Raw genomic sequence first — 23,508 nt, 5'->3', positions numbered from 1 at the left:
TGCAAAATTTGCAGTCAGTTATAACCTCTATGCAGAAAACACATGTTTCTTCACAGAATACAGAGATTTTGAGTCCCCCTAAAACATTCACTCCTCCCAAGTGGCCAAAGACACAGGAGGACATCTTTTGTTATAACTGCGGAGAAAGTGGACACACTGCACAAGAGTGCCGGAACACCCAAGAACCTTGAGGAAGTGAACCGCCTCCTTATTCAAGCTAGGGGGCAGAGGAGTAGAGGGGGTAGAGGGGTGTGCTGCGCCTCCTGAACAGAGAAGCTCCCATACACCTGTTTATACTCGTCCTGTGCAGGGACCTCGATTAAAGAGAGGATTTCCCTCAGGCATACTGGGCCCTGAGACCAGCCTCACAGTAAGAGTGAATGGTCAACCCTAACGAGCTATTTTAGATAGTGGTTCGCAAGTGACCATTGTACACAGACCATTTTACAGCTGTTATTTGTTGTACATATGATGGGTACATTGAAGTGACCAGGTAAGACCAAAGAATGGCAGAGGGCCAGTCAAGACACTTCCCCAGAACCATCTTTTGACATTTAGTAGAGAAACCAGTTTCTGAACCCCAGAAACTGCACCACCCATCAGGACACGAAGCAAGGAATAGACTTACCCAGTCTACTGCCAATGCTACAGACGATGGTCCTGGCTTTGTTCCTCCAACTGCTGTTGAAGACAATGGGAGTAGTTCTGAGGATGACCTTGGTTATCCTCAGCATGCGCCCTTGGAGTTTCAAAACTTATGCCTACCGATATTGATTCCAAAGGCTAAATCATTTATGCCAGTTGAAACTGTAATGGTTGTATCTGAGCCTCAAAATAATTTCCAATGTCTCCAGTTCTTAGCCGGAAGAATTGCTTACTGATCATCTGGCCTGTGAGAAGGAACATGAAATCACAGAGCCCATGGTTGAAGAAGTCAATCTATCCCCAGAGCCAGTGGTAGATTCTAACCCAGAACTTAATACAGAAATCCAACAGCAACATACCCAAAGAGATAAGATACCAGTTAGGCCTGTGGTAAAACTTACCTATGATGAGCTTGGAGTTTCACAAAACACCCCGTTGCACATAGCACACAGAAGTCTTGCTGCTTTTTGTAGTTGACAAAACACATGTTCACTAAAGGTTCTGCTAACACCTAGTACCCTAAGAGTTTCACTGTGTAAAAGTTGTACAAATTGGATGACAGCGCCAATAATCATTTAATGGAACAGCTATTCAAAAAACTACAAAAGTAACTCTGCCTTTTCAGTCCAGGAACAACCTATGGATAGCTATGTTGTTGTGGGGGGGCACTAGAAGATGTGGAACACAAACAACCAGGGGGAGCACATGAAGAGAGCTGAATGCATGTCCTGAGAAAAAAAGAGAAATAAATAAAGAAAAATACTTTTCTGTGAGGATTCTCAGCCAGAGAACCACACAACATCTACAAATACCCTGACCTGGAAAGTGTAGAGCTGAACTATAGTGAAAGAGAAGCTAAACCACAGAGAATAGAAACTCTGTGTAGTGAGTACTGAGCTGGGCTGCCTGGTTTTGCAAGTAATATTATTTTCTTTAGTTAGATTAGCTAGTACACTGATTTAACAGCCTTCAGTGGGAATTTGGACTTTGTTACAAAATCGATTTCACACTGAAGTGAAAATATATTTCTTTCAACCAAGTTATATGTTTATTTTTTCAGCAATATTACTGAAAAAGGGAAAGTGTGATTAGTGTTTTATTATTCAATTGCATTGCTATGTGTTGCAAATTAACCATTTCTTTCTCCCATGATTCTGGTGAATAAACACAGCACTTTGCCTTCCAAGCTATTCATTTTTGAGATTTAATTTAAACTATAAAGTGAAGGGTACTGGGCAGGAATATTTAAAACTGTTTAGACTATATGTATATAATTCCTAGTGAGCTATTTCCCTGTACTCAGGGCCCTTATCTCTCTGTTGGTACTGCGAGGCACCTAGAAAAAGTACTTGGTGGAGAAGTGGGGTTTCATAAGGGTTTAACAGTATGTTGACAAAAAAGTACCTGACAAGGAAAATGTAAGCAACAGAATAGCATGTGTTACATACAGTGCTGTTTAAGGACAGTACATTAGTTTTCACAGCTAACATTCTTTTAACTGTAATAAGGACCCCCTAAATCATTTCTTGCAGTTGTTTGAAAGCTTTGCACATGAAAGGTCCTGAAGGTGTCCTGGGTATTAGAAGTCTCTAAGAGAATCCTTTTGGTCTTCTTGCAGTGATGGCTGGGCAGACAGGGATGAAGTGGTTGAAGGCTACGAGCAGGAGGCTGTGGGTGGTATCACAATGAAGTTAAAGTCACCAGAGGTCATGTCCTTTGATGACTACTTCCTGAAGCTGCGACTTGACACAAACACCCGAAATCCCTGGTTTGCTGAATTCTGGCAGTACCGTTTTCAGTGCCGCATCCCGGGAAACCCAATGGAAAACCAACATTACAGAAAGATTTGCACAGGTAAAATAAATAAACAAATAGTTATAATAATTTGGACTTTTATTGTTTCAAAACTGCTGAACCTGTTTTCCATATCTCCCAAATACATTGTGCATCTTTGTGAAAACAGTTCACAAGACATTTTGCCCTACTTGGTTTACAGGAAATCCAAACAGAATATGATGATGTCAACAAGTGTTGGTAGATTCAAATTGGCCCCAGTAGAAAACCTCTAAAAAACATCTGGTAGAAAGAAATAATGGGCTTTTTAAACCTGTTTTGATGAGTTTTCTGAGCACTCAATATGCCCTAATTCATGTTGATATTAGTTCCACTTGGTAAAAGTTTTTATGTTTTTAAATTGTATGGCCAATATTAAAATATTTGTCTTTTTTTAATTAAGCCAAGAACAATTGCGCAAAACATCAAAATTTGCAACTATGACATTAAATATGAACGTGAAAAAATTAAGAACAATTAAAATTTTAACAACTTTAGTAGCAAATTGTTATAAACTATTTTCTTTCATTTCCTATTTTATGTTATTGCTGAGAAGCATAAAGGCAGCAAACTAAAACAAATCAGTAATTTGTGGAATTTTTTCACATGCATATTTTGCTTTAGCATTTTAAAGTCATTTGTTTTACATTCTTAATGTAATTGAGTATAGTACATGAATATCCGTAGGTCTATGTTTTTATACAGAGAGCGTATATAGTATGGCTTGCTTTTACTTTCATACTAATAAACTGAATGTCTATGTGTTATATAACAAAAATGTAAAAAATACCCCAGCAAACTTTTAACCCACTCTGCACTGATGACCACCAAGCGGAATAAATAAACTGTACAGTCACAACACTGAACCTTTGTATTTTTTTTGTATTTGTTCAGAACCTCAAAACAAAACTTCCAGTAGCTGTTTTGGTGAAATCTTCTCATTTGTAGTTATTTTACATGCAGATGAATATATCCTTGCATTCTTGAAACGTTTTAACTGTAAGGAACAAAAAACAAACAAAAAAAAACACCCACACTAGATTCCTGAATGAAAAAAAAATCTTTCGAAAATCATCTCTTTCATTTAATAGAGGGTATCACTTATAGCTTGGTGGTGACGTCAGACCAGGAAGAAATGCACAGGCTCAGTACTTCGAGTTGAAGAGCTTATGCATGTTTATAGCAAAATAAAGGTTTAAACACAAAACAAACTTTACAAAAGAAATGCAGAACATAGTGAACAAACAAGCATCGTGCTGATCCAAATCGAGCACAAGTAGTAATTGTTTATATTTCTTTTCACTCACATCTGTCTCTCGTTCTTACTCCCTGAACACCCAACCTAGACTGATAGTTCCTGAATCTTTTGTGCAGCAGTGGCTGAGCTCAATTTATTTAATCGGACTCAGGCACATTCTACATGTGAAGTGATTTGGCAGGGGAGGCAATTTACCCTTCCCTGCTGACCTAAAACAACAGTGCACAAATACATGCATTTAAATCATAATAACACAACAAATACAAAATATGCACAGGGGCAGCGTATACCCCACCTCACATATCTTCTTCTTTGTGCGTAGCACACATGGCCTTAAAGGCCACCTCAACCTTAAAGGCATAAAAGTCTCGGTCTGGGTCCCGGCACATAAAGACGGTACTAATGGGCCCACAGGTGGCAACTGTGTGAGGCCCTCCTCCAGTGACAACGCTGGCAGCGGAAAGGCTGACAGTGGTGCAAGGTCCTCCTTTATTGTCAATGCTGGCACCGGAAAGGCTGATAACGGTGTGGCACACTTCAGCAGCAGAAATGCTGTCTACTCTGGACATGTAGCCAGCACTGGCAATGCTTACAGCAGCAGTGCTGTCAGTGGAAATACTGACAGCGCCAAAGCTGGCTCCTCCAGCAAAGGCAATGCTGGCAGTGGACATGCTGCCTTCTCTGGACAGGCAGGGGCAATGATGAACAGGCACCCCAGGGTGGTTGCGAACAAGCATCCCCGGGCGGTGACGAACAGGCATTCCTGGGCGGTGATGAACAGGCATCCCTGGGCGGTGAGAGACAGTCAACCCCGAGCGTTGCAGGCTTGGCATCCTCAGGCGTTGCAGGACAGGACAGGCGCTGACCCTTGGGAGGTGACGGCAGGCGCTGACCCTCAGGAGGTGATGGCAGGAGCGGACCCTCGGGATGCGACAATAGGAGCTGACCCTCGCAAGACGATGGCAGGAGCTGACCCTCGGGAGGCGACGGCAGGCGTTGATCCTCGGGAGATGACGGCAGGCACTGACCCTCGGTTGGCAGCAACAGGAATTGATCCTTGGTGGTGGAGGCTGGAGCAACAGGTAGTCTTTCACTGGCGGGGAGGCTCCGGCTCCCCCCTTGTGTGAGCTGCATGCTTGGGCTCCTGCCTCATGGGCGTTGGACGCTCGAGCTCCCCCACTTTTGGGCGCGGGACGCTTGGGCTCCCCTCTTGTGGGAACTGGATGCTCGGGCTATCCCCTTTTGGGTGCTGGAGGCTCGAGCTTCCTTTTTCCCCTCCGGCCCTTCTTGCTGGCTTTGGATGTCCTCGGATTCTCCTCTGGCATCAGGAACAGTGGATCATCCAGGTTGGTATATAGATACCAGAAGAGCATCTCGAAGAAGTTCTGCAGCGTTGTCGAGTTGTGCCACTTCTCGCACGCGGTCCAACGGTCCCTTTCCCTCTGTTCCAGAATGTTAATGGCCATTGGGTCTGTCTGCTCACATTCCCCTTTGTTCTTGAGGAACCACTCCATTAGGGTGATTGTGTCCACCTCCATTCTCCACACATAAAAAAAAGAAAGAAAAACTATTCCTGCAGTAGTTCTCCTGGCCTGCGTCTGTGGAGGCGCTGTTTCCCATTTCTTGACACGATATGTCCACCACAGAGGGGTACAAATGTTTTGTTTTTCCCTGTATTCCATTTTCCATGAGAATGAACACAGATAATGAAGTAAATATCAGTCACTGGTTTAATTTGAGTTGAATAGCTAGCGATGTTCAATCCCTGATTCATTTTTTAGAAATGGGGACCATTCCACAGCTGGGACCCAACTGTATCCTTTTAGAAAGGGAATGCTTATGTTTCCCACAAAGAAACATTTGTGCACCTGTAATAGAAAGTTAATACTGTACTGTTACCATGTCTGCAGTTTTTATGTTTCTTTTGATACATTTGCACAGCAGGATGCCAAAGGTGATTTAATATGACATTGATAGTTCAGGGTTCAAGATTTGGGTCTGTTTTAATGGTCTAAACAGTGGTACCATTCAACTCTTCAACTCTGGTTTATTGAACCCCCGTATAAACAATACAAGGCAAACACTGTGGTAAGAGGCCCAGTTATATGAGTTAAAAGTCAATGGTTACAAGTATGTTTTAGGTGTCATGCTTTTCATTTTTATTCAGTTTAAAAGGCCACTCCTAGGTACTGTAATTGTTTACTGCTTCTACTATAGCTTTCTTGCCATTCTATAAACTAAATAGGCACACTAGTGTGGCCGTGGAAAGTAAAAACTAAAATGAAATAGCAGAAAATTATTATAAACAATGTATAATAAAAAAAATATCTTCAGAGAGGATTTATTTTTTATTTTTTTACCATGGGCCTAAATGTAAAACTCCAATATGTAAAAACAAACATTATTTTAAAACGATTCTATTTTTTCCTGTAATATACCACCCAACTCGACTGAAGTCCGAGTTCACTGGGGGTAGGTTGACTTTGATCCAAGTACGAGATGAGTTTGGTACGTGATGACTTTTGGTTGAGTTGGTTGGTTGATTGATTTTGCGGCAAGTTGGCCATTACATGTTTCATATGGATACATCTGTCTACATCTGCAATTGCTTGTGAGGATGTATGTTTTTTAAATATTTAACATTCCAAATGGTCTCATTTTGTTCCAGGCAATGAGAGTTTAGAAGAAAACTATGTACAGGACAGCAAGATGGGATTTGTTATTAATGCCATTTACGCTATGGCTCACGGCCTGCATGACATGCAACAGAGTCTCTGCCCAGGTCACACAGGACTGTGTGAAGCTATGAATCCCATTGATGGCAGCAAGCTGTTGGGATTTCTGTTGAAGACTTCATTCTTTGGTGTTTCTGAAGAGGAGATTTATTTTGATGAAAACGGAGACACTCCCGGCAGGTAATAAATAGGTCACTGTCTTTATTGTATTACCGGAATTATCAGAGATTAAGGGATGGTTTGGGAAGTAATAAACCCAACTCCCTGTATTTCTGGAAGTTCATGTGGAAGTAATTATTGCGATTACATGTTGATGAAGATCGTATTTTGCTTATGTATTTATTTAATGCATTTTAGTCTACACTTTTCCTTAAAAATAAGTTTATTTACTTTCTACAGGCCAATATGGAGCATTTTAATCATGTATTTATTGATGTACATTATAAACAAATTGTGTCTGTTGCTCTAAGTGTGTTGCATCATGCAACATTTGGAAAAAGTGCATTTATCCAGACATTTAACTAAATATGTGGAAAAAGGCCAAACTGCTTGCACTCAGTGAATTCAAAACTGAAATGCTGGAATATCAAATAATCTACAACATATGGATTGGATTTTAAATAAGAAAATGCCAATGAACTCAAATTTAATTTTAGCCCACCTAATGATCTCCTTAAGGCCCAATAGTCCTAAAAGTCACGCTGTCCTATACAGTATATATACATATTTGAAAAGGATTCTCAGCTTCCTACTTCAGGTGCCTGTGGAGTGTTTCTTAAAATTATCAGCAAATCACATGAAACAGCTGCTTCTCTTATCACCTCCTCTACCTTGCAGCAGGTGCCCACTTCTCAGGGCCTAGCCATAGCTTATAAGGTTCCTTACCTCATTTTTTTTTTTTGGTGGCTGCATGAAACCCGAGAAGACAAGTGGTCCAAGATCTGGTTACTGTATTATGAAATCTTGACAATAAAGTTATTTGTCATCTTTATTTCTTGAATGTGTAGGCCAGTGGCTGAGTATATTCAGTAGAATGTCAACTAACTTGGACCAGTAAGGATTTATAATACATTTGATGTTTTGAACACACATATGTATTACCTTTGCTGCATTTGCATTAGGTTTAAACAAGAGCTTATGTACTGCATGTATTATTAAATGGCAATACACATTAACATCAGAAGCGTTTGAAGGCTTGAAGCCTCTACAAGTGGAGCCTTTTGTGCTTGTTGAGGCAGGTGTCTCATCAGCAGTCAATTATCTCAAGTGTCATTTCCAGACTTGCATGTTTTTGCTACACACATTTTTACAGTCATTTACACTGGACATGCGATATGTTCTAACCCTAACCCTAACCCTAACCCTAAAAAATATATGATTCAGAATTGTATTTGGGTCATTTAAAGTGGCTGTCTCTGGGTGGTGTGTAAACAAATACACTGAGTTGTTGTTCAAGGTGCAATCAATGTTTATATTCAGTTCAAGTGAAGACACAACACGAGCACAGCCCCTCACAAAACAGTTCCCACAGTCTAGTACATACATAAGTACAGTATCCCAGGTGGAAGGAAGTGTCCGCCTCCTGATGCAGTCTCACCCCGAACTGCCTGCTCCCAGTAGCGATGTTGCTGTACTGCTCACCGCCCTGCTTGGCTCCATAGACAACTGCTCCGTCACGCTACTCCCAGGAGAACTAAGGTCCAAACACGTCAGGTTACAAAAATAATACTACTGCAGACACTTCCAGGTTGCGCTCCTCCCTGCCTCGTCTCCCAGTCACCATCAATGGTCAACCCCTGACAGTTCAATTTTATGATCCAAGCCATGGCCTGTCAATCCTTTGACAGATGCGCAACTCGAAACACCTGTGTGAATGCCCTTACCAAGATGGCCACCACAAGCCAACTATACTTAAGGTATGTTCCATCTTGGTGCAGACCTGTTTAATGATCGCTCTAGTGCCACCACCTGTCGGGAGGCCAAGTTTTACTCCACCTCCTTACCTTTAGTCTGCTACAGTGAGTGGCCTTATAGCATTCTGTGTTTAGTCCCAGTTTCTTTTTTTGGTCTCTTCTCAGTTGTTTTATTTGCTACAGCAGAACAGATGGTGTGTCTGTATCCATAACACTTTTTCTGTTGCTTCTGTTCCCACTTGTCCAGCAGCAGTTATCACACCAGATTTTAAGTGAGCTTGGCTTCACTTAGTCAGCCTGGTATGCTAAGATGTCAGGTGTGATCTTATCAAGTAGGCTTTTTGATATCTCTGTCTGGAATGAGAACTTGCGTCGTTTACTTGAATGTGTCCCGACTCTAACTGTGGCCAGAAATCTGTTTCAGGTATGAAATCATGAATCTTCAAAACGTGGAACCTGGCCGGTTCGACTATATGAATGTCGGCTCCTGGCATGAGGGGATCCTGAATATTGACGACTACCGGATTCAGATGAACAGGAGTGGGATAGTGCGCTCTGTGTGCAGTGAACCCTGCTTAAAAGGACAGATAAAGGTGATTGTGACCACTGATTGAACTTCAAGTGCACTATTTCTCTCCACCATTCATAAAATACAATCCATAATGAAAACTTCCACTGCAACCAGTACTGTACTTTAGTACCATGCTACAAATACACTGTCATTCAGCAATATGGCAACAATTCAAAGTCCCTTATCATCATCCTGTACCACAGCATCCCCTTTTGTATCCACAAAAGGTCTGGTATAGTATATTACACTGCCCAAATAAGTTACTATAAAAAATGTTGCTGTTGTTTTTTTGCATTATAGTCACACATTAATTAACTTGCTCATTAAAATAACAGGGTTGTACACATTCGGAGTGTTACTGTAATACATGAAGGGAGGCACACCAGTAATTTGCTGCTTCTGAAAGTTGATGCTTATATTAATGTATTAATCTGTTACATTGTATCTGTATGACTTTTATAAAAGAAGTTGTATGCAGATGTAAAAGAATAGGAAACTGTGCACAGTAAGATGGGATTTTATAGCCATGTTTAATTTAACTAAGCTTCCACTGAATGTTGGGTTGTTGTTGTTTCTATTGCAGGTGATCCGAAAGGGAGAGGTGAGCTGCTGTTGGATTTGCACTGCTTGTAAGGAAAATGAATTTGTACAAGATGAGTTTACCTGTAAGGCCTGCGACCTGGGATGGTGGCCAAACGAGGAGCTGACAGGTAATGCACAGTGGAACAATCTATTTCTGTCCCACTGTTGTCCATAGCTAATATAATACAAAGGAAACCAGCGTTTATACACATATCAAAAGAGCACCAGAGACTGCTACTTCTTTTGAGTTCACTTAGCCTGTTCATGGTGCAGTTTACTGTACAACAAATCATGTTATTCACATCTGTGCTGCTGTTTTTTCTGATATGCCCAAACATATCAAAACTCTAGAAAATGTAGATTCCTGATGTCTTTACCCTTAAATAGGTCTAAAGACAAAGAACAAAAAAAACATTTAAATTCAGAAAGAACATGCTGTATGTCACAGTGTTGCAGAACATAGTTGATTTCAGACTCAAAATAATTTTATTTTTAGTTGAACTGAAAACCTACTTTGATAGCTATTACATTTTAAAAAATCTGTCCACCCAACCAGGTGCATGCAATGGATATTAAACCAACCAGGATACATAATGATGTCATGCGGTTTTAAAATTAAATCCAGTAAGGCTGAGTCAAATATAGGCTACCTACTTTATCGCCAGTTGCGCAGACGCTGTATCATAGCTGCCAACTGTTCTGCTGCTACCTGTATGTGCCCAAACACACTATTGTAATTGTTAGACATGTAAAACTAGTCCTATATATAAATTGAACCAGCTTTTGTATCTTACACTATTATTCTTACATACATTATTTGTTGGCATGTTTACATTCTTATTTTACAGTATATTACATAAACTAAACTGTTTTAATGATTGAAAAATCCATTCTCGGAATGTTTTTGTAACCAGCTGTGTATCATTTTCCAGGCTGTGAAGGAATTGTTGTCAGGCACCTCGAGTGGAGTACGACAGAGTCCATAGTGGCAGTGGTTTTCTCGTGTCTGGGAATATTGGTCACGATGTTCGTCACCTTTATCTTTGTGCTGTACAGAGACACTCCGGTGGTCAAATCCTCCAGCCGGGAGCTTTGTTACATCATACTGGCAGGGATTTTCATGGGCTACATCTGTCCCTTCATACTGATTGCGAGGCCCACTGTGGGATCCTGCTACCTTCAGCGACTCCTGGTGGGACTCTCCTCATCCATGTGCTACTCAGCTCTGGTGACCAAAACCAACAGAATCGCCCGGATCCTGGCAGGCAGCAAGAAAAAGATCTGCACCAGAAAACCAAGGTTCATGAGCGCTTGGGCTCAAGTCGTCATTGCGTCTCTCCTAGTCAGTGTGCAGCTTATGCTGGAGGTGACCCTTGTCATCATGGAGCCTCCCATGCCAGTCCTGTCTTACCCCAGCATCAAGGAAGTCTTCTTGATCTGTAACACCAGCAACTTGGGAATGGTGGCCCCTCTGGGATACAACGGGTTGCTCATCATGAGCTGCACTTACTATGCTTTCAAGACCAGAAATGTCCCTGCCAACTTTAATGAGGCCAAATACATAGCTTTCACCATGTACACCACCTGCATCATATGGCTGGCCTTTGTGCCTATATATTTTGGCAGCAACTACAAAATTATCACCACCTGTTTCTCTGTGAGCCTGAGCGTGACAGTGGCACTGGGGTGCATGTTCACTCCCAAGATGTACATTATCATTGCCAAGCCAGAGCGGAACGTCCGCAGTGCGTTCACCACCTCCGATGTTGTGCGCATGCACGTGGGTGATGGAAAAAATGCCTGTAGGAACAATGGTTTACTTAATATGTTCAGGAGGAAGAAAAACATTACTGGAAATACTAAGTAAGTTGCAACATTTCAATGTTCATGTGCAGTACAGTTTATTTTGTATCTACTTAGTTGTCTTTTCATTTTAAAGGCTGCTTATCCATTCCTTTGTAACCAAGCAGTTGATAACCAGTCTTGGGAGAGCTCATTAATTAGAGTGGATCTTGAGAAATCTCTGCAGCTGTGCACTTTAGATTATAAAACTAAAAGAAAGTGCACACACTACAGCTATTTGCCTTCGTTACTGTTTGAAGAAAGTAACATTTTTGTGTACCTTACATTGTTTTTATTCCAAACATAGCTGTGATTTGTTATTATCAGTAGGTTGTTATACTGCAGATATGTATAAGGTAAAAAATTACACCATGTACCACTGACAAAATGTTGCCTGTTCTTGAAATTGTGAACTGCCTAATGAGTAGACCAAATGCGTCTAATGAATTACTTTTTAGCATAAATATCCAATTATTCTCACAAATCACGAGATGAAATACAAAAAAAAATGTAAAGATTGTATGCATAAAGGTATGTAAGAAGCCCAAGGGTTTATATATTTTGCAAATGTACTTAAATACCAAATAGTTTGGCTAGTAAGGGATCTATTTTGGACCTGTGCAGCAGACTACATTACTTTTTGTGCTGCACTGTATTAAGTCCTAAGCCCCTTCACTGTAAAGACCAGTCTCAAAAACAGAGTAAATGTAGTGTGTAATATGGAACAGGATGTATAATCAAATAGGCATTTGGGGGACATGTATCAAGCGTCTGTGACTGCATTAAGGCCATAGTGCCGAGTTTACTTTGGCCTTAAAATTGCCCCGTATGTAGCATGACACTTTTAAGCAAGTTACGGCTGTGTTAGCACTGTCAAAATGCGCTCCGTCGCTCATTAGCCAGACGTGTCAAGCCTTAATTATATGCATGGTCAAACTGTAGGTGGGGCTCATTTGTAAATTATGTCTGTGATATTAAAACTAAATTTATGACGCGGCAGAACATCAGCGCCGCTGTTCTGACAATTTGAACTGCCGCTCAGGATGAGCTAACTATACAAAGTACGCATGCCCACACAAAATTCGCAAGTGCCCTGATATCTACCGTATTACTTCAATTTGGCGCCGACCTCTTATAAATGACGCCCTGGTATTGACACCGCAGTCGTATATCAGCTTTATAACAGAGGCTGCCCTCGAATAAACGCCGCTATCAATAAAGACACATTAAGGTATCCCCCACTCCCACTAAAAAAACACACAGTAAAGAAATAAACGAGAAACACTCTGACTATGTGCATGTAATGCTAACGAAGACGAGAGCCTCAATCTAGCACGTAAATTATAAAAACTAATGCACACACACATAGTAAGCACATTTTATTTTATGGTAGCACATTTCAGAAAGAAAATGCAAGATAAACTACGTACAGAACATAAGTTTTGTTTTTAGGTCAATTGTAATTTCCGTACTAAATCCCGTACAAATAAAAACAAACTTGCTTACTATCTATGAGAAGAGCTAGTTTCAGTTTCTCTTGCAGAGAAATTACAAACATCAAGGTACAGTGATAAAAAAAAACAAAAAAAAAACGAGTAGGATATATTGTAGTTATTACAGAAATCAAACTATATTCTGAGGTAATTTTTGGTGCCGAAAAACATTTACGTCACACTCTTGGATTTAATGCCCCGCCCCTTAACAACCAACACACACTCCTGGTACAGTACTCGCCATTACCTTCCAACTCCCAACTAATAGGCTCTCAGTCACTGTCACCGATAAATGTACTGTAGTCACAGTAGGTTAGCCACACATGGTGCTAAAACAGGTAGGCTACCGTATTACAGAAAATAAGCCACCACGATATTTCTAACATGTAAAAAAAATTTGAAGTTTGAAAGTCATAGTATTAATGAGTTTGAAAATCATAGTATTAATAATAAATGTCGCCCTGGTAGAAAGGCAGCCCTCTTTTAAGAACTGCAGTCATTTTGACCAATTTAAAATAAACACTGCAGTGCCAAATTAAAATAATAAGTTAGGCTATATATATTTTTTACTTTCATTCCTCCCTCTTCAATACACGCCCATAAATCCAAGCTACCATTTTCGGTAAGTTATAATATATTAGCTTATAACTTTGTACAGTATCAAATACGGTCAATATTGCTATTAACTACAGCATGTATGGGCTACCCAAAACCGCATGAAAAGTCCACCCCATAAGATAGTACACCCCCTCTGATCAACGGTCTTTAACTCACAGATGCATCACAAAACATCACCTGATTTATAGTATTAAAAATCCTTTAATAAAAAAGCATATTTTGTTGAAAAAAATGTATTGACACTAAGGGTATAGTTCACTGCCTTTGAATGAACTTCTGCTTGACTTTTTCATTCAGGGGAGCTCATTCTGAGGGATAGCGTAGTTTTTCAGACTAATCTGACAATCTCAGCTACCGGGTAGCTCATCCTGAACGGGTAGCTCAGATTGTCAGAGCACCAGCCCAAAAACGGTCCACCAATAAGTCCAATTTCATATTGGTCTTATTTGGGCGCAAAGAAAAAGTCAGAAGGCAGCTTATAGGAAAGAGCATATGGCAGCAGTCATAGGGCCCCAGAAAATTCACTGTATTTTTAAAAGAAATTAATGAATGACAATAAAAACCAATGAATTTCTATTGTAAAAAAAAAAATCTATTTACATTATATTCTACTAAATTGCCTAAATTGTGTTATCATTGATAGTTCATCAAGAACATCACCCAAAAACCAGGGCTGAAACATTTTAATATTTAGCCTAGCTACTGAGTCAACTCGTTTAACATGTACATTGTAACTCAATAACCTATTGAAACAATCTTTATAATGTAACAAACTTCTGATGGAAACAAGACTGCAAAAAAAAAAAAAAAGCAACAACCTTGAATGACAAATTCAGCAACATTTTCGAGTTTTGTAAACCTTGAAAACTTATGGTGACACATCAGTTAAAATGAGCATGTAATTTGTAGCCTTTTTTGCTGCACGGGAGAAGCGTTAACTGCAAACTGAAATGACAAAACTGAAGCTTTTGTGTTTTTCTTTATACACACTGTACATTAGTAGGATGTAGAAATGTCATTATACAGTATGAGGAATTTACCAATCATGAAGCTGGTATTTGTTTGACCCCGTTGTCGTAGTAACCAAATGCATGGCATTGAGCCGGACCGTGTACGGCTACTGTGGCGCTGCTTCTACTTGATATAAGAATGAAATCAACAGGGAAGGTGAAGAGTACAGTGATGTAAAATACTGTAAGGAAAATAAAATGCACATTTTTCATGGTTTTCAAATACGCGATTTCCATGAAATTCGTAGTATCGTGAATTTTCTGGGGCATTTCTTACGACGGAGAGTGCAGTCTCCAAACCTTCCTGAACAGCCCAGGAGCAGAGGGAGAGTACTGAGAAGAAGGGAGTATTCAGGGTCTGCATTACCCTTTTTGCTCTCCCTGAGGATGAAATTACAGTGGCTCTCAAAAGTATTCATTCCAACTTGGACTTTTCCACATTTTATTGTGTTGCAACATGGAATCAAAATGGATTTAATTAGGAGTTTTTGCCACTGATTAACAAAAAAAATAGTCCATAATGTGAAAGTGAAAAATCTGATCTACAAATTGTTCTAAATTAATTACAAATACAAAACAGAAAATAATTGATTGCATAAGTATTCACCCCCTTGAGTCAATATTTGGTAGAGGCACCTTTGGCAGCAATTACAGCCATGAGTCTATTTGGATAAGTCTCTACCAGCTTTGCACATCTGGACACTGTAATTTTTATCCATTCTTCTTTGCAAAATTGCTCAAGCTCTGTCAAGTTGGATGGGGGCCTTTGGTGAACAACAATTTTCAACTCTTTCCACATATTCTCAATTGGATTAAAGTCCAGGCTTTGACTGGGCCACTCCAGCACATTGACCTTTTTGTTTTTAAGCCACTCCAGTGTGGCTTTGGCTGTATGTTTGAGGTCTGTATGTTTGATTGTCCTGCTGGAAGATGAATCTTCTTCCAAGTCCCAGGTCTCTTGCAGACTTCAACAGGTTTTCCTCCAGGATTTCTCTGTACTTTGCTGCATCCATTTTGACCTCTATCTTCACAAGCTTTCCAGGCCCTGACACAGAGAAGCATCCCCATAGCATGATGCTGCCACCACAATGCTTCATGGTAGGGATGGTGTTCTCAGGATGTGGTCTCCCACATGCCTTCTGGCAAACTCTAGGCGAGATTTGATATGAGTTTTTTTTCAACAATGGCTTTCTTTTTGCCACTCTCCCATAAAGGTCAGTTTTGTGAAGTACCCAGGCTACTGTTGCTGTATGCACAGCGTCTCCCAGCTCAGCCGTGGAAGACTATAACTCCTTTAGATTTGCCATAGGCCTCTTGGTGGCCTCCCTGACTAGTGCCCTTCTTGCCCAGATACTCAATTTTTGAGGATGGCTTGTTCTAGACAGATTCATAGTTGTGCCATATTCTATTCGTTTCTTAATATTGGACTTTACTGAGCTCCGGGGAATATTCAGTGCCTTGGAAATGTTCTTATATCCTATCCCTGGCCTGATTGTGCTTTTGAAGAACATTATTCCAGATTTACTTTGAATGTTCCTTCATCTTCATGATGTAGGTTTTGTTAGGAAATGTACTAACCAACTGTAGGATCTCCCAGAGACAGGTGTATTTAACCTGAAATCATGTGAAACACCTTAATTGCACACAGGTGGACTCCATTCAACTAATTATGTGACTTCTAAAGACAACTGGTTGCACCAGCAGAGATTATTTAGGTGTGTCATAGCAAATGGGGTGAATACTTATGCAATCAATTATTTTCTGTTTTATATTTGTAATTAATTTAGAACAATTTGTAGATTTTATTTTTCACTTTGACATTACAGACTTTTTTGTGTTGATCAGTGGCAAAAACGAATTAAATCCATTTTGATTCCATGTTGTAACACAATAAAAGGTGGAAAAGTCCAAGGGGGGGTGAATACTTTTGAGAGCCACTGTATAGCTTGATACCAGCTATTTCATCATGTACAATTGTTTGTATTGGTAATATAATAAACTTGGTACATTATGTCCTTTTCATTATGTATATTTGGTTTTATCCGTTGTATAATAATAACATAATATGAAGTCAAGACACTTAATCCATTTTCACGCTACACCATCCAACTCCAGGTCTAGTCGCCACAGGGCTGCCCTGGGGTGACTCACCGTTGAGTTCAGCCCTGCCTGCATTCACATTTGCTGTGCTCTACAATCTACGGGGCGAGATTTGTCCCGTGGTTGGACATGATCATTTCACACTACATATTTTCATCCCAGGAAGCGCCGATGCGTGACCCTTGCCCCTCGACGTTTGTTTTGTGGCTACTGCCATGCAAGTTTTTCAACCCAAGGCGAGCGTAACCCTGTTGCATTCATATTTCATTTTTCAACCCAGGGTTGACAGTTTCGCCCTGGGTTGAAACTGGAAATGTGAATGCAGCTTACCTGTTCACCCCTTTAGTTAACACAGGTCATTGCCTCTATTGCCGCCATTTTTCAGATCAGTCTGTTGATCTGTGCTGCTGGTAGCCCATTTTGAGTGTTTCAGAACACCGGTGCAGCAGAACTTTTGTATTTAAATGTACCAGCTTATGCTGTGCTCCATTAATTTTGGGCCAGTTAATACATTCGGGATGTGATAAAATTTGTGCAGTTGCAGAGCGCTACTTTACACTCCGTCAATTTAGCGCTGCATCGGTCGATCTTGACACATGTCCCCCTTGGTTATTAAAAATTAGGCTATGCTGACTAAATAAATAAACAAGTCCCAATGGTTTTCAAAAATGCTTCTCATTCTTAGGTAAAGTGGCTGATATGTATTTAAAAAAGTGACAAACATTGTCAGTGACACTAATAATCAGGGATTATTTTTCATAATTATAGTAATTACTGTTACTCAGGATTTTTTTTTTCTTTCATTTAATAAAGAGTAAATCCGGACACAATGGATATATTAAAAAGCACAATTTATGGCGCTGACAATATTTTTATACATTTTCACACTGTGATTAACAAAAAGTAATCAGATAGTTACTCAGGAAAGGATAATTAGTAGACACTCATTTAAATATGCAAATGCTCATCATTATTATATTAAGCTAACATAGTGCAAGAAAGCACCCAATCAAATCTAATAAACCTTAACCTGACCTGTCGTTTACCTAAAAAGTTATGATACTCTATGAATATTCTTTTTTTTATAAAAAATAATAGCAGTCCCACTTTTTTTGCTGAACATAACTGTTATCTGAGAAAGCAGAAGATAGAAACTCCAGCTTCTGATTATGTGACGGTGGTTTTGTTGGCCATTGCAAGAAAATCTTTTTTACAAGAAGTCAGAGTATGTGAAATGTACCCATTGAATTGAATTAACTCTTTATCTGGGAAAACGATAAACAAACTCAATATGTATCAATATGAATTGATTTGATGAAGTTAACCCATCCGTTACAATGTAGTCATTTATTCTGAATAATAATTTATAAACATGTGTGCATTCATTGAATGCCAATTCGTTTTCTTTAAATTATTTTTTCCCTGCTAAAAAGTCCTTAATGTATTTAAATATTTAGACTTTGTTTACCCAGTGATATAATCACAGACAAACTAAAAACAATCACTGCCAGTCAATGAATGTATCTTGCAAAGATGGCTGTGATTAACTTGAATGTCTTTCAGTGGCTGTTATGTAACATTTAAACATCAATAACTGCTTACTCTTTGAAGAAGGTGAGATGTACCCTCCCAGAGGGCCAGCCCTAAGAACATTTTGAAAACAAGGCTTGAAATGTTTTACTTTGGTGAATTCTGTAGCATGTTTCATTCTTTTATTTCATTAAAAAAAAAAAAAAAAAACAGTTTTCACTCAACAATACTCTAGACAGGGGTGTCAAACTCCAGTCTTCGAGGGCCACAGGGTCTTCTGGTTTTCATTCCAACTTAAGTGCTTAATTAACATAACTGATCTAATTATTTGTTCAATTTGACATATTTTATATTTTTCAAGGTCTTTTACAGTTGATGAAAAATGCACTTGAGTCAAGGTACACTACCTACGAAACATTTTGAGGCCTGAAGAGAAGTGTTACATTTGTCCAGTTAATCAAATAATTAGGCCAATTAAGTAATTGAGAGCTCGGGTGGAACAAAAACCAGAAGACACTGCGGCCCTCCAGGAACTGAGTTTGACACCCCTGCTCTAGAATGTACAGTATGTGTTTTCATTTTGATAAAAGAGTATTAGAAATGCCACAACATATATTTTTAATCCATACTGATGGTATCTGTCCAAAATGTTTTAGTCATTCATAATTTGACCATTGCAGTAAAAACCACAATACTCTCAGAACATTGTATTTTATTTATTAAACACGTGTAACATATTGTGCTATTTGAACCCCTTGAAAAAAATAGTTAAGATAAATCAATGTCAGCAGATAAACTGAAACAATCATTTCTAGTAAGAGGACCAGGGTTAACTGACATATTTTAGCCCTCCTGGGGTCCGTATTAGTTCATAACACTAAATTAAAAGTAAGACAAAAAAATATATTCTTCTGAGATTGTGTGCTTTTTTTGATACCGGTTTGTTTTGCGAATGGATAAACTTATGTTGACATTAAGGCTATTGCATAAAACCACAAAAGGCATTGGGTGGGGAATGTAAAACATAAATGGACAGCTTTTTCTTAGACCATCACCACTACTTCAAAAACAGAACTACTGCACTGTCGTAAAGCAGCTTAGTGAATGTGTTAGAAATAGAACGGGAAGTAGAGATGGTAAAATTATGCAACAGAAGCTCACCAATAAGACAGGAGACCATTGCAACATTATCAAGCACGCTGTTTGTTAATTATTCTTGTCTAAGCTCAGAAATAGCTCCAAATGAATAAGACTCAAACTACAGTATTTGTTATTTAAACCCCTTCCAGTGCTTTTTACACACCTTGACAAGTAAATTAGCCACACTATAAGCATACCATTTATGCTACTGTTTAAATATAACTGGTAGACATTTTTTTACATGAACCTCTGCTTTTCTGGGTTCCTGTGAAATAACATAGTCGTCTTTATTTTGTTCATAGTTCTAATGGAAAGTCTGTGTCATGGTCTGAACCAGGTGCAAGACAGCCACCAAAGGGGGAGCACATGTGGCACAGGCTGTCGGTCCATGTGAAGAAACAGGAGGCAGGATCGAATCAGATGGCAGTCATCAAACCCCTAACTAAAACCTACCAGAACAAGAGCCTCAACTTCTCGGACATGAGCACCAAGACCTTGTACAATGTGGCCGAAGAAGATGAGAGCAACCCTGTCAGGTACACCAGGCCCAACAGCCCTTCCATGATGTTGCACAGGCGAATTCCCTCCATGGGGTCACTAAAGGAAGGGGAACAACCCCAGCTGTACACACCAGAGCATATGCAGAATACCTTCCTTCCCCAGCAGGTCATCATGGACCAACTTGTCAGCAAGTACACCACAAGCATCCCGGACCTCAACTCCATGATTACCCTTCCAGGCCCCGGGAATGGAGAGAGGCCTATCTACCAGCCCCACCTCATGCAACAGCAGGTCTTTCCTCTTCAGATGACTACCTTCAGTGAGGAGCCAGTTTCCCCAGTTGAGGAGATGGAGAGTGAGCATTTCAACCTGATTCAAGGCTACATGTATGACAACTCAGAGATACGTGAGGAGGAGGAGGAGGAGGAGGAGGAGGAGGAGGAGGGAGGGGAGGAAATGGCGCAAAGCAAACTGACACTGGATGACTCCCCTGCCCTGACACCCCCCTCCCCTTTCAGAGATTCGATGGGCTCTGGCAGCACGGTTCCAAGCTCCCCCGTGTCTGAGTCAGTGCTTTGCACACCTCCAAATGTGACATACGCAGCCGTCATTCTAAGGGACTATAAGCAAAGCTCTTCTACACTTTAAGACAGTGCAGCAAAAATGGGACAAAATAAATATAAGCCAATTCAGATCCTTTTGAGTGAATAAGGCCGAAGCTAAAAATAAGGCAAACAAACCGATGATTAACATTTTTAAAGGTCTGTTTATGCCATTTTACTTTGGTAGATTTAAAAATAAATAAGAAAAAAAACTTTAATAGCTTATGTAACAATAAAGGACAAAGCACAAAATAAATCATATAATGATGTGTACAGTTTTTCTTTTTTCTTTTTTTTTTTTTTTTACAATATTAAAGAGCGTACATCAATCCTTTTCAATCTGATGCCCCTGGAGAAAATGCAAACTGAAATTGGAAGAGACTGTGTGTGCGGTGAAAGCAGGCAGCAGAAAGTACTGGGGAGTGACAAAAGACAAGTCTCTATATAGCTGCAACCTTGAACAGAGGCGAAATATCAAACACCAGTGGCAGAGCTAAAAGAAGAACAGAATGGATATCTATATACATACATGCAAGGGCTGTTTTCTTTAAGCTCATGAAAAGAAGTAAGACAGTCTTATTTTCAGCAGTTTGAAATTGTGGCCTCATAATATACAATCTGAAAAATACAGCTATAGAAAGGAAGGTCAAACGTGCCTTTGTGCAGAATTTATTGAAAACATCATTAAAATGTTAAAACCATCTTAATTTAGTTTCCATCTTCCAGTGCATGTTTGGAATGAGATGAAAGAGGTGGGGTTAGTAACTAGAAAAGGTTTGGATATAGTTCCAGTGATATACCAGAGATATGATTAAATAAATGACCTCTAATTGTAGAGCAGATTACTCAGTAAAATCTTTTGCATCAAGGAGATGATTCTATTTTCAAGGATTCCAAGATAAGTAGGGGAAAAAAAAAATCTTTACCCCCTGTAAAATGTAAAATAAATCTCCCTATTCCCTGTTGTTCTAGCACCTGTTGTACCACTGTACTTGTGAGATGGCCTTTCTAGCTTTTCAGAGATACTAATATACTTTGTAAGAATAGAGGGATAGCGTATGCCTCACTCCTTCATCACCTGTCCCAATATGTATTGGAGGATTGAATATGCTGCACATGACACCCAGTACAGAGCTTGAACTGTGACTGTTTTCTAATAAAAAAAGAAAGAAAAAAAAGATGTCATAATAATATTGTATGTAATACCAGGAATCTAGAATCTTCTTATTATTAATATATATATATATATATATATATATATATATAATATATATAGATAATATATATATATATATATGTGTGTTCTAAATAGTTTCCTGTTCCTGATATTATTATGTCACTGTAATGATTTTAGATCTTTAAAAGTTTGTATTAGGTCAAAACTTGTTCTTTCATACAAAAATATATGTTTGTAACATGTAATTGCTTATATATTTGAAAATGTGAAATAACAATAATCTTGGAATTGTCTGCAGATGTTTTGTGGAAAAGTAAATGTTAACATTAAATTTGGGTATCTATTGAGACAAGAAATGTGCAAGTCAGTATTAAAAATCATAAACGTTATAGTTTAAGTATATCAGTTTGTATTGTAGTTGCTTCTGGTGAAAAGTTATTACAGATAAGACATTGCTAATAATAATGTACTCTAATGTGAATAAATTAGAGCTGGGTTCATGATACTAAGTTAGTAACTTAGCTGTTAGAATGTCTAAAGCATAAAACAGTATTATGAATATTCTTTGATATTAATGTTATGACAAATTATTAGTCAATATAGTGTATGCAGTTTCACAAAAAATGTTCTTAATTTTAACTAATAGAAAGCTCTTCTGTTTGACATGTTCTAAGCTATTAATGAAAAAAAAACTTTGTCATGCTAAATAATGCTGTAAAATAAATATTTTCTATTTACTTATGAGTCCCATGTCCTTACTTTAAACACATATGTGACAGGGTAGTGTCATGGCCCAGGCTAGTTACCGGCAGAAACAGAAAGCTGCAGTTTTAAAGCGATTTTATTAAACAAAAACTGTAATGCAAAAACTAAATAAACACACCACAAGGGTCAAAACAAAAGGTTTCCACAAACCAAAACACACTACAGTATAGGCTAGGGACACCGCAAGTGTGAAAGACTGAACTAATTAGTGTAAAAGCCACAAGCAAGTTATCACGTTATCATCCTTACAAGTGTTTAAATCTCAAATGTCACTTGATTCTAATAATCACATAAAAACACTTAACTATTTATTTTGTGCTGCTGTTGTGTTTAGATTAGATGTAGACAGAATAAATTAAAAGCTCATCTGATTGCTGTGAATGCATTTGAAGTACAAAAAAATATCACAAGTTAGATTTAGTCAGGGATGAGAAAAATGTTTGCTTTCAGCAAGTGATTTACCTTTTTTTTGTACAATTTGCAACCCAGTGCCCAGCACTGAATACGTTATGGGCACATACTGTAAGGGAGGGGTCTCCAACCCTGGTCCTGTTGAGCTACTGTGGCTGGTTGAAACAAAAAACAGCAATCTCTCAGTTACTTAACTTAACCAATTATTGGCTTAATTAGTAAATATTAACAGGTGTCCCATATCTTTAGCCACTGATGATGTAAAGACACATATAGAACCTGCTGAATAAGGGCTCTCCAGGACCAGGGTTGGTGATTCCTACTTTAAGGGTCCAGCTACTATTGCTATATGAGAAAAGAGGGCAACTTAACAGTCATCTCATAAGAACATAATTTACAAACGAGGAGACCATTTGGCCCATCTAACTTGTCCAGTTCCTAATAGTTAATGGATCCAAAACAAAAAACTGTATCACAAGTTGAGTCTTAAAAGATTATTTTTTTGTAACTATTTGCGAGTAAAAATAGAACACCAAGGTTAGATGCTTTTTGAAATGCGATCACTTTTAAAAAGCAGACTAGTTTTGTACCAGTTTGTGTGCAGCTCAGACAGTTTGGGGTAACTTTAACCGTGTATATTAAAACTGTAGTGTGTGTGTGGTCAGCACGAGTTCAAACAGCGATGTACACGCCCTCACTATTATAAATATTAGCGATATGACAAACATTTTGAACAAAACCAGTAAGTGGTTGATTTCGAGAGCCGGCGAATTTCCGGGTCT

The 23,508-nt window shown here is 39.0% G+C and overlaps 1 protein-coding gene across 4 annotated transcripts in view; it reads left to right on the top strand.

Annotated features, from left to right (window-relative positions):
- LOC121316952 (metabotropic glutamate receptor 1-like) overlaps window positions 1-21,584 on the top strand; it is a 56,380-nt gene extending 34,796 nt beyond the window's left edge. For 3 of the 4 annotated variants that reach the window (XM_041252366.1, XM_041252367.1, XM_041252368.1), the window contains exons 4-9: window positions 2,264-2,499; window positions 6,405-6,651; window positions 8,809-8,977; window positions 9,539-9,665; window positions 10,470-11,400; window positions 19,573-21,584. In XM_041252366.1, the coding sequence (XP_041108300.1) occupies window positions 2,264-2,499; window positions 6,405-6,651; window positions 8,809-8,977; window positions 9,539-9,665; window positions 10,470-11,400; window positions 19,573-20,419 (2,557 nt within the window). In that variant the 3' untranslated portion in view covers window positions 20,420-21,584. The remainder of the gene's footprint in view (window positions 1-2,263; window positions 2,500-6,404; window positions 6,652-8,808; window positions 8,978-9,538; window positions 9,666-10,469; window positions 11,401-19,572) is intronic. The other variant, XM_041252369.1, reaches the window with a different exon arrangement.
- Window positions 21,585-23,508: the final 1,924 nt, after the last annotated feature.

The sequence above is a fragment of the Polyodon spathula genome, chromosome 6 (genome assembly GCF_017654505.1).
Source record: "Polyodon spathula isolate WHYD16114869_AA chromosome 6, ASM1765450v1, whole genome shotgun sequence".
NCBI lineage: Eukaryota > Metazoa > Chordata > Actinopteri > Acipenseriformes > Polyodontidae > Polyodon > Polyodon spathula.
Note: the sequence above shows the minus strand (reverse complement) of the source record. Positions and strands in the feature narration are given on the sequence as shown.